Source organism: Stegodyphus dumicola, chromosome 11 (genome assembly GCF_044657685.1).
Source record: "Stegodyphus dumicola isolate Sdum_Otavi_A_Nest chromosome 11, ASM4465768v1".
Taxonomy (NCBI): domain Eukaryota; kingdom Metazoa; phylum Arthropoda; class Arachnida; order Araneae; family Eresidae; genus Stegodyphus; species Stegodyphus dumicola.
Window position 1 is genome coordinate 82,464,205 of NC_140778.1, and position 19,614 is coordinate 82,483,818.

The 19,614-nt window shown below is 30.5% G+C and overlaps 1 protein-coding gene across 1 annotated transcript in view; it reads right to left on the reverse strand.

Moving 5' to 3' along the window:
* Positions 1-19,614, reverse strand: part of l(1)G0020 (RNA cytidine acetyltransferase l(1)G0020) — an 86,464-nt gene that overhangs the window by 57,742 nt on the left and 9,108 nt on the right. The window contains exons 2-4 of the mRNA XM_085826926.1: positions 16,333-16,427; positions 15,557-15,679; positions 298-469 (exon numbers count right to left, since the gene is read on the reverse strand). Of these exons, the coding sequence (XP_085683052.1) occupies positions 298-469; positions 15,557-15,679; positions 16,333-16,427 (390 nt within the window). The remainder of the gene's footprint in view (positions 1-297; positions 470-15,556; positions 15,680-16,332; positions 16,428-19,614) is intronic.

Consider the following 19,614-nt stretch of genomic DNA (forward strand, 5'->3'; position numbering starts at 1 on the left):
AACTATCTGAACACATTTCAAGATGTGTGTCTGTGTACTTAAATTTACCATGACAAATATTTTTTAATGCATATGGCTACGGCTTGGCTGCTTGGAGGGTTAGTAATTATACACAAAAGATTTATACGCTGTTAACATATTCATAAAAACAAATTCACATAATTTTTTAAATAAAGCATACCATATTACTGCAAAATGTATTTTTGAATGTTATCTCCTTCTCTGAAATTAATATACCAGTAATGGACAGAAAAAAGGAAAAGTATGGTAATTTCTGATAAAAAAAAAAAATAATACCATAGTCATTGTGTAGAGCTGTTTTAAAGATGTTAATGTCTGCAGAAGAATAAGAATCATTCCACCGCCTTCTACAGTCTCTACAGTGCGAGCAAGTAAATTAGGTGTCAAAGCTTCAAAGTCTTGCAAAATTGTCATTCCAAACGTCTGACCTAATATTGAATGAGTCTCACTGAAAAAGAATTACAATATCGTTCATAATAAATTAAAAAAACAACACAGAAGCATTAAATTTAAGAAATTATAAATACCTTATAAATTATGTGAATTTTCAAAATGCATGTCAATTTATCAAGCAATATTTGTGCAGCATTGACACTGAAACAACTGCTTAAATTCTATGCCATACAAAAAATTCTGATATGTGTTTATATCAAACAATAATTAACAGAAAGCCTGCAGGAATGGCAATTTAAGAATGACACTCGTACAAATGCCACTAGTTAATGCATTATGTCATGGAAATCTAAATTTTTTTCATTTCTCCCCCTGGAAGGAATTTTAAGGAAAATATACTTTATGTCCTGAAAGCAAAACACAAGAATTTTTGTAAATTTTGAAAATGTGCTGAAATTAGAGAAATGATTCAGATTTTTGGAAGTTCAATCTTTACAGCAGACATATGCAGAATACCTTAAAAAAAAAAAAAAAAAAGTGTTCCTTTTATATCTGTATGAATCTATAAATGCTAATTTATTATATGGACAGACTTCTCTATGCTCATCTTCTGAATGATCCAAAATTCCTCGTGACAATTTTTATGGTTTTAATATTATTGTACATAATTATTTTCATCACTGTTTTTAGTTCAGGAATTAAAAAAAAAATATCCTAGTGGCAAGTATGGTGAATAGAATAAATGTTAAATAACAGAAGCTTGTTTCTTTGCTTAAAATTCACACACTGCAATAGACAATGAATGACACTCGTACAAATGCCACTAGTTAATGCATTATGTCATGGAAATCTAAATTTTTTTCATTTCTCCCCCTGGAAGGAATTTTAAGGAAAATATACTTTATGTCCTGAAAGCAAAACACAAGAATTTTTGTAAATTTTGAAAATGTGCTGAAATTAGAGAAATGATTCAGATTTTTGGAAGTTCAATCTTTACAGCAGACATATGCAGAATACCTTAAAAAAAAAAAAAAAAAAAAAAAAAAAAAAAAAAGTGTTCCTTTTATATCTGTATGAATCTATAAATGCTAATTTATTATATGGACAGACTTCTCTATGCTCATCTTCTGAATGATCCAAAATTCCTCGTGACAATTTTTATGGTTTTAATATTATTGTACATAATTATTTTCATCACTGTTTTTAGTTCAGGAATTAAAAAAAAAATATCCTAGTGGCAAGTATGGTGAATAGAATAAATGTTAAATAACAGAAGCTTGTTTCTTTGCTTAAAATTCACACACTGCAATAGATTTTTGAGGCAAAGAAATCTTATGTAACATACGAAATTTTCAGATTGATGAATTGAAGCCTTATTCTAAGAACTCTTTTTACAACAATAACACTCAACAAGTGATTTTTAATTTAATTCGCTCTCCTGGAATGAGTTTGTAATTAAAATACCTTTCGAAAATCATATTAACATTTTTTTCATTCATATGGCTTCTGAAAATGCCAATCCCCTTACCACTTACTCTATATTTTTTGAAAGGTTTTGAAACTTTATCTCTAATGCCTTTAAAACATCATATCAAATCACCAATAGGAATATTTAATTGGTTATTCAAACATGACAAAGCACATGAGGGCTATCTGCCTAAAAGAAAAGATGCTTTTGTAGAGGATTTTCTAAGGAAATGAGGGAAGTATCCATGTGACACATGAGAGAGACCACAAAAGCCAACCATATAGCCAGTTGGTTTGTCTGAGATCAAACCCAAGTTACTCTTAGCCTTCAATGGTCTTAATTACTCAGTTCCTGATTGGGCCCCAATGGTAATAAAATCTACAAATTTGGGCATTCTTTTCTCAGTCTCTTATTGCTCTATTTTGATTTTGTAATGATTTGCAAATCAGTGTTGCAATTTTGGGCCACATTTTTAGTAGTTCCAGGTTTACCCAAATTTTCGGCATAAAAAAAAAGCCATAATGCTAGATTAAAGGCAAGGTGTATAAAAAATAGTTTTAAATTTATGCAATTCCTCTTATTAGCAGAATAAAAATATACACCATCTACTATGTACATTACAAGTACATGGGCACCTTTTGTTACAACAGCATACATCCAAATAGTAACCAGGTTCTAGTTTGATCAGTATCCCTAGACATCCATGCCAAAAAGTCAGATGTGCTCCCAAGTAGTCATGGAAGATAAACCAGATCATTTTATAACTCCACAAAAACAAATCATGATGAACAATAGCCACAGAACTTGAAACACTACATGAGCATAGTCCAGTGGCCATGAAAAAATGATATATAGTAAATTTCCAATTGACCGGGGTTAATACTAGAGATGGCATTTACAGGTTAATGCATAGTTAATCTGACAGTTAAAATAAAAAAGCAAAAAAGTTCAGGAATAATGAATAACCTATAATATTAATTAACAGAAAATACTAGTAACAATTTACCTGCATCTTTATGCAGTTTAATTTGGAGAATAAGTTCCCTTGATTATGCAAATTAAATCAGTCTTTAAAACTACAACACATTTCAAAATTGAAAAAAATAATGTTTTTTTTTTAAATATTATTGTTGTATTTTGATAGGAGTCACTGAAAAATATATGATTAATGGTTGTATACTATTTTTATTTTCCTGTGAACTAGGAATTTAATTTTAGTGGATGATTTAACAATATTTAAATACTCATATAATATAGTACAGTTAAATTACATATTGTTGTAGATAAAAAGAATGCTTAATACTATTATATCATCTGCTATTACTGCTGCTATTTCATGCATTTTCTTCTCCTCTTTGCTCTTCTCCTAAAACATTTGCTGTATTCTGATGGGCTGCAACTTAATTTTTCTATCCCTCTGCAATAAATAAACATAACTTTTTGTTGTTGTAGTTGGTGGTGGTGGTGGTATTTGTTCATGATATTCATCACTATGGTACAAACTTTGCCATTGACTTTCAAACTATTGTCTAATAATCTATTCAGCTCACATTTAGCACACACACCAGGGTTGCCACTCAAACAGGAGAATGAAATTCCCTGACTTTTCCAGGTTTTCCAGGTGTGTTTCAAGAAAATTCCAGTCTATCCGCATAATGTACGTTGGCTGTGCTAAGAGGTAAATTAATTATGGTATTACTTGTATTGTGTAGCAAATTCACTTAATTATTCAATAAATCCCAGGACATTTATTCTTAATTATTCTTGGTATACTTTGATAATTTTGTCTAGTTTTCCACTTAAGAAACTTAATAAAATTTAAGATATATACATTGGATAACAAATGTATGTTTTATTTAATTAATACTCATGATCATCACCAGTTCAACACGAGGCTAATCCGGTCCTTATAAATCACAACGCAATGCTAAATAGTTAGGTTAGATTTTAGGTAAATTTAATTTGTGTGAGGTATGTTCTTAAAAGGCACCTTAACACTTGAAAACACAAATATAATAGTTTTTGTTTTCTCCACTGAAGATTGAGATTAGAATCTTCCCAATCTGGAATAAAATAAGGCTTTTTTTGCAGACATTCTGCAGCTAAACGAAAGAAATCTATTTTAATAAATTGAGGTATTTTATATTAATTTCGCAGCATACATAAGGAAAAAATATGTGCATTAAATTTCGTGATGGTATGTCATCATACTGCTATAATTAATTTCAGGATTATGCCAGAGAAAATATCCTGAAATTTGGAAATATTATTTACTAATAATAAATAAATTTAGAGGAAGAAGCAACATTAAATTATATGAATAACATAAAAATAATTACTTAAAAATTGAATTATAATAATCAACGATATTTTAGCGAATATAGTTATATTACATGGCTAGCCTAGATGACTGATTACTATTTTTTTATTTTACTGCAAAATGGCAAGGTATTTATTAAAAAGAAAAAAAAAAGGTTTTAAAAAGATTTTGCGGTAAAATTCTAGTATACGGTAAGGCTTTGGCACGATTTTGAAAATTGTCGCCAAGACCAAAATGACCCGTTTAATGCGCATCATGATGTCGCCAAATCTTATTATTATTCTAACCAAAGAACGTCTATGTAAAGAAGAAAAGGTTCCATACAAGTAAAATGCTATTACGCCGCTAGAATGCGGAGGGAAAATTTGCCAAGGGATTTGCGACGGAACCTGGCGGCCAGAATTTCCCTCTCCACGATGTGTACAGGAAATTGAGAAACACGTGTTAAGAAGAAACGCTCTTTGACAAAAAGAAAACTACGAAAATCCGTTTTTAAATTATTGCGAAAAATCCAAGAAGAAACGTTTTATCAAAGGGCGTTTCTTCTTGGATTTTTCGCAATAATTTTAAAAACGGATTTTCGTAGTTTTTTTTTTTCCTGAAAATAACTAATCCATGAATTAATTTACTTGCACCAAAAAATATTTTCTTTTCCTTTACAGTTTAACCACTTGCGCTAAGACTAAACTTCACGGTTGCGGTGCCATGCGCTACAATATAACAAGCGGTAAAGTGTCTCATTTACGCCGCTCCGCATCTGCGAGTGCAATCCAGAGCTGTAACTCGAGAAATAAACAATCTCGTTGTTAAGCGACGTGTGCACCACGTTACTTTCATTTTCGCGATAAATGCTTATCGACGTAGTGTTCACGTCGCTCGCGGTTTGAGACAAAAGCATCTCAACGTGCGTGGCACGTCTTTTTTGCGCAAGTGGTTAAAGAAATTTTAAACGATATTCATTTTATGAACTCTTGATAACGTGACCTTCGAACTTCGACACCGGTTTCAAGCTTTGGCAACAGATATATCAGACATGCACAGCTGTTTCCCTCTATGATGGAACGGAGCCACAGCCACGTCTGTTGCAGAGAGGTTTTCCTTCTTTACAATACATATTCTTTGATTCTAACCTCCATGGTACCGTATACTAGGATTAAACCCATTTTGTTTTATACGAGAACAGGTACTTTCTTTAATTCATGCACTGCACATGCGATTCTCGAGAATACTGGAAACCAAAACTTGCAGGAAAGTTGCTTTGCCTTTCTAAAAGACAATCAAATTGGAGCTGCGAAAATTGGCTCTATGCCAGCTACCCGAATGACACTCACGTGATACATAACTCGCCAAAAAAGTTATCTCTTCCGACGTCGGCGCAAAAATCACTTTTTTTGGCGGGATCGTTGTATGAACTTCCCTGACTTTTCCAGATTTTGACAAAAATACTTAAATTCCCTGAATATTTTGGTCAATTTTCGAATTCCCTGACTTTTCCCGGTTTTCCAGGTAGCGAGGCAACCCTGACACACTCATTGTGGATTGCAATACAATGTGGTTCAGCAATATGTTTTTCTAAATTCGATTTACATTTTTGAAAATTTAAGGATTGATAAGCATTCAAAATTATTTGCAATGAAATCTCCAATGCTGTTTTTAATTTTTCCATGGCATAAGTTTACATAAATTTTCCCTGGCATTTCATTTTAGATGATTTTCTTAATTTTATTATGGTAATGCAATATTATATTCTTTTATGGGACTTTATGGCACACAATATTACATTCTTTTATGGAAAATGCTAACATCCAGAAATATATCTGTTGTAAAGATTTTAAATTTTCAAACTTTAAAACAAATTCTTTCTCTTTTAAAACAAAAATAATAAAACAGTAATAATTATGCAACTTTCTGATTTTTTTTTTTTTTTTTTTTTTTTTTTTTTTTTTTAACTAGACATGTTTTTAAAAACTTTTATTTAATTCCCTCATGCTGTTTGTCAATGCGGACAAATATTTGAAACTGATTTTTAAACTATTTCATGGCAAGCTAAATTTGCTTACACACTCATTGTGAATAAGTATATATTGAAGTAATGTTTTTTAATTTTGATTTAGATGCTTTAAAATTAATCTTAAAACAATTTTTTTGCATATATCTTTGTTTAATGAGAAAATTAAAATTCACATAATTTTATTTTTTGCACCAACAGATAGGAGTAAAAAAATCTTTCAAATGTAGTTCACATGAGATTTTTAGCATCATTTCTTACTTATTTGAAAAAAATCTCTGCAAGATTATTAACAGAATTATTGGAAGTAAAAGAGAGGTTAGTTATTGTTGAAAAACAATTTTTCAATTCAATAATATGACTGCATGTCATTGAGACTAAAAATATAAAAATTAAAAATACAAAATAATAAAATGAACTAAAAAGAGAAAAATAATTTGTTATATAGTTTAAAGGTAGCATTAAAGCCTAATGGTGCAGTGGCTAACGCATCGTGCAGCAGCACCACAGGTCCGGGGTTCGATCTCTGAGCTGGGCAAGGTTGACTTAGCTTTTCATCCCTTGAGTGAGTCGATAAAATGAGTATTGAGTTCACTTGAAGACTAAGAACCAGGAATCTTGCAACAAGCTGATCGCTTGCCCAGGGCCCATTGTCAAGAAAGCAGATATCAGGGCACTGTAGGGCATTGCTCAATAAGGGCTGTTGCACCACCAAGTACGGCAGCAATAGTTTAAATAATTCTATTTACAGATTTCGTCGATGATTTTATATCACAAATAATAAAAGGTTGGGCACCTAAATAATGGAATTTAATCATTTAACCTGGGAGAACATGTCCTCCCTTCTCACAAACAAGGATGCATGTGAGGTATATTTGACCCCATGATCAATATATCCTTTTCTCAAATTAGAAATTTGAAATATCCTGAGAGCAGAACAGTGCAACTAAAGTATTTCAAGAGATGCTTCTACCACTTCCTGAAGAGCCAACCATTGACCCCACCCCCCAAATTTAGTTTTTATAACCACTAAATTTTCATTAATCTTGGAAAAATCAGATGCAATAATTTGAGACTAATGTCTGTGCCTAATAATACCTGAATGTCAGAAAGATCATCCTATATGCTTGAAAAGTTTGTTAAAGAGATTCCTGTTTCCTTCAAACTTGTACAAAAAGCCACATCACTAATTTTAGGAACATAACTACAGTAAAAATCTTGATGAAGTACATTTACTTCACACTGAAAATCAGAGTCTAAACTTGCCAATAAAAGCTTATAAACACTTATGATATATGGTATAAGCTTATGATGTAAGTGCAGTCTTACCCCAAAATAATTCTTGTTGAGTATATACTGCAACTGTAGGTTTCAACTTTAATTTTCTGGCACAGTTCTTGGTAATATAATTTCTTTGTGAGCTGGAATCACATAATACTAACTTTCTTGGTAATATTTTCACCAACTACATTAACAAGTAAAGTTTGTAAATAAGTAGTCTCTTTCTGAGACTTTGTTAACACATTATGGGTATTTTCTTTCAAAATAGTTTCTTCATCTTCATTCAGTATCTGGAATAATATTGGATAATGTTTCTTTTGCATGCAGAACACTTCACAAAAACTTTACACTTAGAACTAATATGGCCTTGTTTCAGACAGCGAAAACATGCATTTTTTTCTTGACAATCAGCTGCCTTTCTTTCAGAGAAGAATTAATAATAGCTTCAGAGTCCTGTGAAGAATGTGTCGAATTATTACAAAAGAATACACAATGTATCTTGATTTACATTATTATTAAGTGAAGAAACTAATGCTGCAGCATTCAGTAAAGTATTTGACAGCTTATTTTTACATGCAACCCATTAACTAGATTTATGTTTGTTAGATTCAACAGAAATATTTCTTAATTTTACCTGTTCCTCTCCTACTTTCACAATTTTCAATAACTCACATAAGCAATCACCAGAGGTTTTGGTAGAAGCCTTTCTAGTTACCTGGTATCTTTCCTAGACTTTAAAAATGTTTTCTAGAATCACTGACTCAACTAGTGGAAAAAGGATTACTACATATTTTTAGTTATGAAAAAAGATTATAAAGTATGCAATTGTAATTTTAGTTTGTCATAAAGTTGAGAAATTAGAATATTTTTTTTCCTCTTTTGTAGAACTAGAGAGAATAATTCATGAGCATAGAATTCTATTAAAAATTCTTCCTTCTCATATCTGGATTTTAAAAGTTCTATAGCTTTCTCATAATTGGTGGTGGGATTAATTTATATGTTGATGACTCAGGTTGCATACTAAGTATCAAATATTCAAATTTATTATCAGTGAATAAAGAATAATCACTATGAATTTTTGTAGACTGGCCACAGTAACCAATCCAGTTTCTTAAATCTCTGTCAAAGTTTGTTAATTCTATCTTAGGTAACTTTAGCTGGGTTTTGAACCCAATCTGAGATTCATTTTCAAAATTTGAAGATACTGTTTCAACAGAAATTGGTTCTTTAATCATAAGAAACCTTAATTCATACTCACTGCATATCGCCATTTCTTCTTCCACTTTAGCGTTTTTATCTTTCATAAATTCTTCTAAGTGAGTGGAATTTAGAACAATAATTTTTTCCTACTTTATTTTCAATGCTTCAAATCTTGCTTTGAGTTCTGTTTTATCCCCTCTTCTGGAAATAAGTTCTTCTAAACTCTTTCCCTCAATTGTAAATAATCAGTGAAGAATTTTTTGTTCAATTGTATTTATTGTTTATCTTTGATTTGAAATAGTCTTGTCAATGAATGCTAACCATAAAATCAAGCTCTGAATAGCATAAAATTAAAAATAAACATCTATTTACAAATAATAAAGAAATTTAGCATAATAAAAAGCAAATTATAAAAATAGCCAGTGGCAATCTCCACGTACTTAGCTAGAACAGAACTACAAAATTTGTGAACATGATTTCTATTGCCAAATTTCTACAGATGAATAAGTTAAGGCTCAGAAATAGCATTTTTAACAATAACACAGTTTCTGTAATCTGCAGCACAATGATCACATATTTGTCTGAAATTGTTCCAAATACATTCAAAATAAACCAGCATATTAATTAAAAAAACTAAAAAAATACTGCAAGCAGATACTTTTAATTTTAATTTTAACTACTTAACTTTCAAATTATCAAATTTTCATATTTTAAATATATATCAGACATTACAAGCATTTTACAAAATTCAGCACTTTTGCCATGCTAATCAAATGTTATGCACTGATGAAATATACTACTAAAGATCTTTTCATTTTAGGGGATTAGCCAAGGCAAAAAGCACACAAAACAGAATTTGCTTGTGATTTTTAAAGTCATGTGAAATTCAATTGTAATAAGTAAAGTAATGATAATAAATAAAAAGTTATTGATTTCAAGAAAATCTGATATTGCCTTCTTCTCAAAAAACAAAAATATAAAAATACTTTTGCAGCGTAAAACAGACTGAACTTCAAATTTTCTTAAAATGCACAGTTTTCATTACGATTAATCACAATCTAAAAGTAAATTTTATTTAATGTTCAAAGTTAGCATACTTCGTTATACTTAATCTCTTTTATATGTCAAGACAGTTTATACAAATATTTTAAACAGATGCATAGCACAAATTAACACACACATAAAAAATATGCAGTACTAACTTAATACGATACTACACTAGAGAATAGAAACATTATGATCCAAGCCATGAAGAAACCATACATGGAGTAATGCTTCAACCTCTAGAAGTAATTTGAATTCCTCTATAAATATTAAGAAAAATCTCTGAAAGTAATGCTTAGAAAAACTGTTAGAATGAGGTCCGTGACACTCGGCCAACAATCACATAGCTGACAAGACACTCAACCGACAGTTGTTAGTTGGCAAATCAATTATCCAACATGGACAGTTAGCAGACAGAACATTTAGCCAACAAGACATTTAGCTAACACAAACATTTAGACGACAAAACATTTAACTATCAGCTGGTTTGACTGACAACACATTTAGCCAGCAATATGTTTAACTGACAATGCCTGCACTTAGAAAACAGTATGCCCCAAGTACTATGTCTTCAAAAAATATGAAATATTTCTAACAATCACAAATTTCATCAAATTCTACATTAATTCACTTTTTAAGTCTTTTTTTTTCCCCTCCTGTCATGAAAAATTCAATTCTTAAAGATCCCATCTCTGTGAGTATGTTTATATGCGTATGTACTGAATTTACTCGCATAATAGTTGCCTTCATGTAATAGTAGCACCTTCGTTTTAAAGAAAAAATCATCTAAAATGTACAATATTATACAGTTGATTTCCCTGCACAATAGTCGCACCTAGACTTTCACAATGAAAAATTGGCAAAAAAAAAAAAAAAAAAATGCTACTACAGTCAAACACCAAAAATCCGCCAACCTGAAATCTGCGTTGCCTCTCAAAATATAAACATTCAGTTTATAGGTTCCAGAAACTGCAACATTGAGTACGAAACATCTAATAAAAAATACTTACCAAATAAATGACGTCAAAATCACCAAATAATAATGAGTCATAATCGAAATACCAAATTATTGACATAAAAAAAGTTTAAAAAAATAAGATAAAAGTTTCTTCCCTCTAAGCTATGCATCAAGGTGAAAAAGCAGACGATTCACTCAACTCTTCGTTCAAGTTTACGATTCACGTTGTTATATTTTCTGAGCTTTGTTATTTCACGAGATTGTTTAGTGCTGCCTTTTTTTTTTTTTTAATCCTGATATTTTGTGGATAAATTAAGAATATTTTAAATTTCAGCCCTTTTTAATACAATGACAGATAAGAAATGCACTCATTTTAATGCTTGCAACACTGAAAAACGTATACACGTTGCATTGACAGTAACGCAAAAAGTGCAAATTCTGCAAAAGACGAAGGCAGATGCTACTCCTCGATTTATAGCAGAATGGTATGGAATTGCGACACAATTGTGTATGATATACGGAAAAATAAAGAAAAGCTGTTGAAATTTTACAGCAAGAGTGATTCTAACACCGGAATCCGAAACCAGAAATCTTTGCATGATGCGAAATCGGCAAACCTCGATGCTGTGTACATATAATGCAATGAATAATATAATCAATTTATATATGTAATAATAATTTAATGCATATAAAAAATTATTGCAATAATGTATATAATAATTTAATTAAATGTATCTAATACGCCTTATTTATTTTGCACTTTTAGTCCAAATATTATGCTTTATCTTTTCTGTCCTGAAATCCACAAAATCCTAAAATCTGCACAACCTCTGGTCCCAAGCTGTGCGGATTTCTGGAATTCTACTGTATTAGGTGAGTAAATACAGTATATATATTATGCAGCTTGAAGCAAAACAAATATTACGTAGCAAAAGGAGCAAAAATAAAATTTATGCTCCTTTTGCCTCGAAAGAAGGGGTAAGACATCAAACTCTAGTCACAAGTCATTTTATTTCTAAACATATTACTAAATTATATGAAGTAGGTTCTCATATTAACAGACTTCTTTGTGTGCACTAAAACTTAAGGAGTCACCTCATTCTGCTATTTATATGCTAAATAACGCAAGTCTTCGTCACCTTTGTGGGACTGAAAGTCTTGGAATTAATCACATGATTCTGTAACATTTTTTTTTTTAATCGACCATGCCTCTTGCTTTAAATACTTATTTAGGCTAGTTTTTATAACTGTTGCATAATGCTATTTAAAAGCAGAATATTTTTTAAAGTTTTGTTTCATTCAGATATGAATACATTTTTGCAAAAACTAAATTTTCCCTCTTCGCATTTCATAAAAGGAGCTGAGATCAGGATCATTACTTTTGATGATAGCATCAATTACTTCCAATTTAACAAGAAATTTCAATAATTTTGCCCCGAAGCCACTCGTGGTAATTTAAAGTCATTTAAGCTACCTCAAAAGAAGATATCTAACTCTAACAGAAATTCATTTAATTTCTAAAAGTAGGTATTTCTAAAGTAGGTGCTTTAATTTCCGCCTATTAACAAACTTCATTGTATGCAGTAGCACCTCTGTAATAAGGAGATGTATTCATTCTGCTATTTTTAGGGTAAATATAAGGAAATCTTCATCACCTTTGTAGGATTTAAAGTCTTGGAATTAAATGCAAGATTCTGTAACATATTTTTTATTGGACACGCCTCTTACTTAAAATGCTTGCTTAATGTTTATAGAAATAAATTGTTACATAATGTTAATTTAAAAGTAAAATATTTTCAAAAGTTTTGTTTCATTTAGATCTGAATATATTTTTGCAAAAACTAAATTTTCATTCTTTGTATTTCGAAAAAGATGCTGACATCCAACTGCAGCTATACTTACTTTGATTTTCTAAGCCTGCCCACTAAAACAATTTGGATCAGGTTGCACGGACACATTTTGAGTATTATTTACTGATATGTGATGGTGCACATTTCTGCAACCTGTAAAATATATGTGTAATTCTTCTTTTCTTAATTATTTGTATATAATATTATGTATTATGTATCCCCATGGTGATCCTGGAAATGGCCTCTGGTCAGCAAAGTACAGATACCTTTTTGTTCAAACAGTTTCATAAATTAGTTTAGATATATTTTTAGCTAAATGGCAGTATCTGCTAAATTGACATGTCTTTTAAATGTCCAGTAGGTTGAATATTTAATAAAGAAAAATTTGCCAGTAATAAAAATTTGATGCAATAATATCCATTTCAGTTAATGGATAAATATCATCAGTACTTAAGATTGTTGCTAGTGGAGAAAATCCTTTTTGGAATATTGCACCATTTGCAATTAATATGTTAATTTTGCTGATTGAAATGCAGAAATGGAAGGTTTATTTAACAGAATAAATATAATCAAATCAAAACTCTGAAATAAAATGCTACTCCCTATGTTTCAAGATGCACTATTTGTAAAATATAACCTAAAAAGGGAAAGAAATTAGCTCAAAATCAAGCTTGTACTACCAATTTTAGATTTGTTGGTAGCAAATTCTCCACTTTGTTTACTTTCAAAACATATTTTTTGCTGTTAAAGTGCATGAATAGTTATAAATTTTTAAAACATATTGACAAAAGTGAAAAAATTAATACACCTGATTATATTAAAAAATACACATCAGGACTTGCAAAATGTAACACGCAATATTATATTAATTAATAATAATATTTTTAGCACCATCGAATTGATCCAAGTTGTTTAGTGGGTGCAGTTAGAAAATAAAAGTAATTCTAGCTGGAGTTGGATGTCAGTACCATTTTCGAAGTACGAAGAGTGAAAATATATTGTTTGCAAAAACTAATTCAATTCTGAACAACAATAATAAAAAAAAGACTTAATTAATATTATACATCAGTTTGTTTCTCTAAACTTTAACCTTTCTAGGTAATGTTTTAAGAGAGAGGCATGGTAAATAAAAATGATGTTACAGAATGGAGTATTTAATTCCAAGATTTTTAGTCCCACAAAGATGAGACAATTTGCTTATCCTTAGCTTAAAAATAGTGGAATGAAGCATTGCTCTATTACAGTGGTTAAGAAAACAGAACAAGAAACAGCAAAGTGTGTTAATAGGTGGAACCTAATACATCAGCTCTAGGATATATATATATCCTAGAGTTGATGAATGATTTTATATATCAAAATCATTTCCTGATTCCAACACTTTAATGGAGTTGCTAATTTTTGTCTTAAAGACAGCAGAATGAACTGTCTTGTGACAATGTGGTGACAAGAAAATCTAACCTAAAATGCAATTTTCATTTGAGAAAATGGGTTATGGGTTAATTAAAACAGACACTCTACTTCATGACAGGGAAAGAAAATTTCAGTAGTGGGAGGAGAGAAACGATTTTATATGGAAAAGAATTGTAGCGTGCGAGGGAAAAAATAATGAAATGTGAAAAGCTTAGATAACAAACATTTGAAAGCATTTTGATTAAATTAATGTCATTAAGTAAACAAGAAAAATTATTGATAATGTGAAAGTGTTCAAAAGAATTCAGTTGATTGAATGAAGAAGCTTTACAAATAATTATTGCACATCGAAAATAAAAATGAAATTAGTGACCTATTATAACTACCTACCAAAATTTCCTTATTCCTTTTAAACAAACAATTCACATTCCTTGACAAGAAATTTAAGACCTTTTACAATTTGGCTGATATGATATATATTAAACTATGCTAAATTCCACGAGAATAAAAAGCACATTGAAGAATCGAAAAATGTGTTTTACTGATAGGTGAAAAAATGCCTTAAATATTGAGAGAATCAGCAGGAACTTTATAACTGATAGTAAGTTAAAATAATTATTGGGTATGTGTCGGCTGAATGTCCTGTTGGCTAAGTGTTCATGTCAACTAAATGTCTTGTCAGGTAAATGTCCGTGATGGCTTTTTCCTGTCAGAGAACTGCTATCAGTTAAGTGTCCATGTCAGCTAAATGACCTGTCAGCTAACAGCTGTCGGTGTCCACAACTGGTCAGAATTGTCAATCCTCTCACCCAAAACTGTGGATTTTCTGAAATCCCCCTCTTTCAAAAAAATTTATATGATTCTATACAGCCTCCGACACTTTTTACCCAGACTCCTCTCAATATACAGTTTTGAACACAGTTCAAAAATCACATTTATGTACTTGCTTAGAGATATTCAGAAAAATACAGTAGAATGTATATACAGTACAAAGTCTGCAATCCGGACTCGTCGGGACTTCGGCGATTCCGGATTATAGATTATCAATTTAAATCTGGTAAGATGGCATGCAGAAATTATACAATTAAAAACATGAAACCGTAATTTATGTAATAAAGAGCAATTATGATCTAAAGGGTAACAAAATTTACAAAAAAAAAAGCTTAATATTTATTTGTTTACCTTATTAAACATTTCTTTCAATGTAAGTTGTTTCAGTTGCTTTGTTTTTTTGTGCTAATACTTTCTCTTTAATTCTATAAACAGACATAATTTCTTGTTCAGTTACAAAGTTCCACTGTTCAAGGTTCTGTAATTGCTCTGTCAAGAATATCAACTAACTTGTCAATCGAAATTTTTTTGTTTTCAATAACCTCTCCTTCACTTTCTATCGAAAGCGTGCATGGGTAAACGCTTTACGCACATGTGTAGCGGATGCGCGCATTAAACACGCATGCATAAGCTTGTGGCTTTGAGGTCCGGATTATAGATCATTCCGGATAATGGACATCCGAATTACAGACTTTGTACTGTATGCTGCTTGCACTACTAGAAAGTTAAAACATATTAAAACAGTTAATAAAATCATAATTTTTAAAATTACCTATAATAACAATATCGTATATTAGTAGATGCTAAAAAATATTCAAATGAATCATTCTCATCAAGATGCTGCTTTCCATGCAGTGCCTGAGCTTTCTTCAAGCGTTTTCTCTTTTTTTTATTCCTATAACATAAAATTCAAAAGCATAAACATCATTTTCATAAAAAAAACTCTGGAGTTAATAAATAACACTGAACAAAAATATTTAACTTATTTTTACTTCAAAGATGGGTTCCTAAATTATATCACTTTCACAATATCAAATAAAAATGAACATAAATATTTAACATAGTTATACTCCAAAATCTGAAATATAAAGTTCAATAATTTATAACATGTGTAAAAATATAGAGTTTAAGAATTATAAAAAATCTCAAGATTTAACAAAATTTTCCCATCACCGCAAATATCATCTGCGCAAACAGTTCATGTTGGCTTGTTTAATCTTATTTTGCCAAATGCAAACATGAATACACATATACATGCATACATCTCTGAATATCTTCATGATAACAGAAAAGTAACCAAAATTCTTAGAAAAGTTGCAGCTAGTTCGCAGTTACCAAAAATGATTGTTTTTATATTATTTTACCCATTAACACTACATCTGCAAAATGAGAAATGATGAAATATATGAGTAGAAAAAAATTGCATACATATTTTTTAATTTTTCAACAAATCACAAAATCTTTAAAAATTATGCAAATCATATTATATTTTTATGTTTTATATATATAAAAACTAATTTAAAATTAGAAAATTTATAAAATACATACGTAGAAAATCCCAGATCTTTCTTATAACACCACAAGACAGTTGATGCCCTAGCTCTTACTTCAGCTTTAGAAAGCATTTCATGTAATATGATAACCTATATGAAAACAAAAATATACATTTCACACTAAATTACATACAAGAAGAGATTTTAAAAGATAACTACAAATTTCATATGATCTTCTAACTGATGTTTTCAATACTTAAAGATGACAAAATAATAGAATGGTAGAAATATTTTTATAAAAAAAATATTCAAATATATTAATACATTAAGTGCTTGTTAACATGAATTTCAAGACACTGAAAAATCTAAAGTTCATGTAAAAAAAAATTTGTGTTAACTGGGAACTAAAATTTTATTTTTGGAATAATTTTTTGGTGCTTACGTATTAACACTATCCCGTTGGCACAATATCATGATTTTTTATATATAAAATGCTAAAAGCTACTTATAAGGTGCAAGCTGGTGGTTTTTGTAACTTTTTTTTTAAAAGATTCCCAAACTACTGATATTGGTAAAGAATATCAATATATGAAAGGAAAACATGCTCTAGCAATTTAAAATAGAATTTCAAATTATTAAATAAGGACTACACGATACATTTAAAAAATAAAACATATTTTTCTTCGTATCTTTCTGAATTTTTTTTTTTTTTTTTTTTTTAATTCTTCCCCAAAGTACACAGTGATATGTTTCTGCTTACAAAAAAATCACAGAATTGTGGAGACTTGGGTTCATGCAACCCTTGGTAACAGCAACTATCTAGGAAACACATTTTCTCTTTGTTCTCCATTGAAAATTTTTATCAAAATCCTGTAAACTAAGTTTAAGGGAAAAATATGATTATCTGCATACAAAAAACATTTCAACTTGGAATACAATTAAAAAGAACGCATAAGAAAATGGTGGCACTGAAATGACTATTATGAGCAGTTATTTATTATGTTGCCACAGTCTGGCAAATTTTGAAAATTTGGCAATTTCCACTGGGTGCATTAATACGTAAAATCCCACAAACTCGACTCCCGATATCTTCACATTTCTTATAACTCTACCACTTTTTAGGAACTCTTTTAAGATATCTCTAGACCAAACAGAAAAAATATTACATATTCCTGTTTTGTTCAAAGATTTGAGTGTTCTTTTTCTGTAATTTTCTTAATTTCATAAAAGCAGAGAAGAAACAGAAAATTGTGAAATATTTGACTTATTAAGAAATTTCCAAGCTGCGAAGAAGTTACTGATGGTGACATTGAAGAATGGATGGGACAAGATGAAAATTGTGAAATTTAGGACATGCAGAAATAGTTGCACTGGTGAAAGACAACGTAAATAAAAATGAATCAGAAAACGAAGTGATTGAAGACAATGGAAAAGCTAAAATGATGAAGCCCATAATGAAGAACTGAAGGCCACTGAAGAAATGCTCCATTGTATGGAGGAGCAAGGTACATCTAGTATGGACATTTTGTTCCTCTGTCGCCTATGAGATAAATCTACACGACGACGGAATGAGTGTGAGTAACAATCTACCATCACACGATATTTTTCTACCAAGAACTACAAATGGTTTTTCTTCATTTTTGTACGTAAGTTTTCTTACTCAATTACCTTACATTATTTGTTCTTTTTATGACTCCTATTGTGATAGAACTTGACATAAAAAAATCAACATTAATTTAATTGTATGCTCTACTTTTTCATGTCCAGTATTGTGCTAAAAATGTCTAGAGTAAATTACAGTTAAATATTAAATGAGTTCTGAAAAACCTCATTCTGTAAAACTCGACTTTTCAGAAATTCGAGAGTATCTCGGTTCATAACAAGTCAAGTTTGCAGGACTCTACAGTACCATTTATTCTACTCATTAACCATCTACAGTATATAATTACATAAATATTATATATTAAGCATGTCATCATAGAAAACTTTACAGTGCTACATAAATTAGTGTACTAAATTGGAGAAAAGGCATTCATGGATCATTTTGTAATGAAACATTCCTACTTATTGCGTTGTCACAGATGGGAATGAAAACTTCTTGTAATTTCATGGCCAACTGAGCTTATGGCTTCTGCAAAACTAGCTGTCAATTTGGATGTTAGAACAAAATGTTCTGCAGTATTTGTGTTACATTTCCTGGTGGGAAGAATGATGTTGTCCTTCTCACTTTCCTTTGCACCTCACTGATATTTCTTGCATCTCAGACACAACTGCTTATCTTCAGATTCCACTGAAGTACATAAGGCAATGTCGTTAACTGCACTAACAAACTCCTCAAAATTAATACCAGGGTTTGCAACATCTAGTAGACTATTCCATTCATCAGGTGAAGTGATATTGTTGTCACCATCTAACTCGTCAACAGGATTAACATCTTTATGTCTTCACGCATAACACATATTTTCAGGCTACCACAATAGGTTTTATTGCATCAAACACACTCCAAATTGGTGTTTCTTTTTTCTTTCCAGCAGTGCCAAGTGCAGCTCTCGCAAGTTACTTGCGATAAGATTTCTTGGGTAGAGTAGACTTTAAGGTACCCCTTGTATTATGGCGAAGTTGTTGTTTGATTTATCGCCAAGTTGTTGTTTCATTTATGGTAGCCTGAGTAGTTGAATGTTATGGAAACCCTATTGTGACATAATCGGGTGCATGATTCTGGGAAATTTTGAATCATGGGATGTTTTGTAAGCGTTTTTGTGGTGTTGTGGTGTGTGTTGGTTTGATTCTTTAGACAGTAGAATTACCGAATGTAGTAAGATTAATTTGAAGTTTCTGTACAATTTGGAGCGAAAGGGGAAAAGAGCTTTACTTGACTGGTGTATAAATGAAGGTTTACTTAGTAGCTATTATAAATGTCCTGTATGTAGGAAGGATATGCCTCTAGTCGAACGTAAAAACCGTTTAGATGAATTTGAATGGGTTTGTAGGAAGAAAGGATAAGATGGTCACTATGTGAAGCATTCGATCAGAAAGAGAACCTGGTTTGAAAAAAGTCATTTGAATATGATTGATATTTTAATTTTTACGTGGCTTTGGTTGTACGAAGCAAACTCAAAAATCATGGTAAGTGAATATTTGCTTTTGGTAGTGCTTAAATGTATAACATGTTTTTCCTTTTTTATGTTATTTTATTGTTTGGTTTAAAATTTATTTTATTGAGATTATGTACTTTTTGTTTGCCTATATTGTAGAATTTGGTGCTCCTTAGACTTTTTAAGTGAAAATATATCGATGTGTACATGGACAAAGTAAAGGGAGTGCACAATGCAAGTTT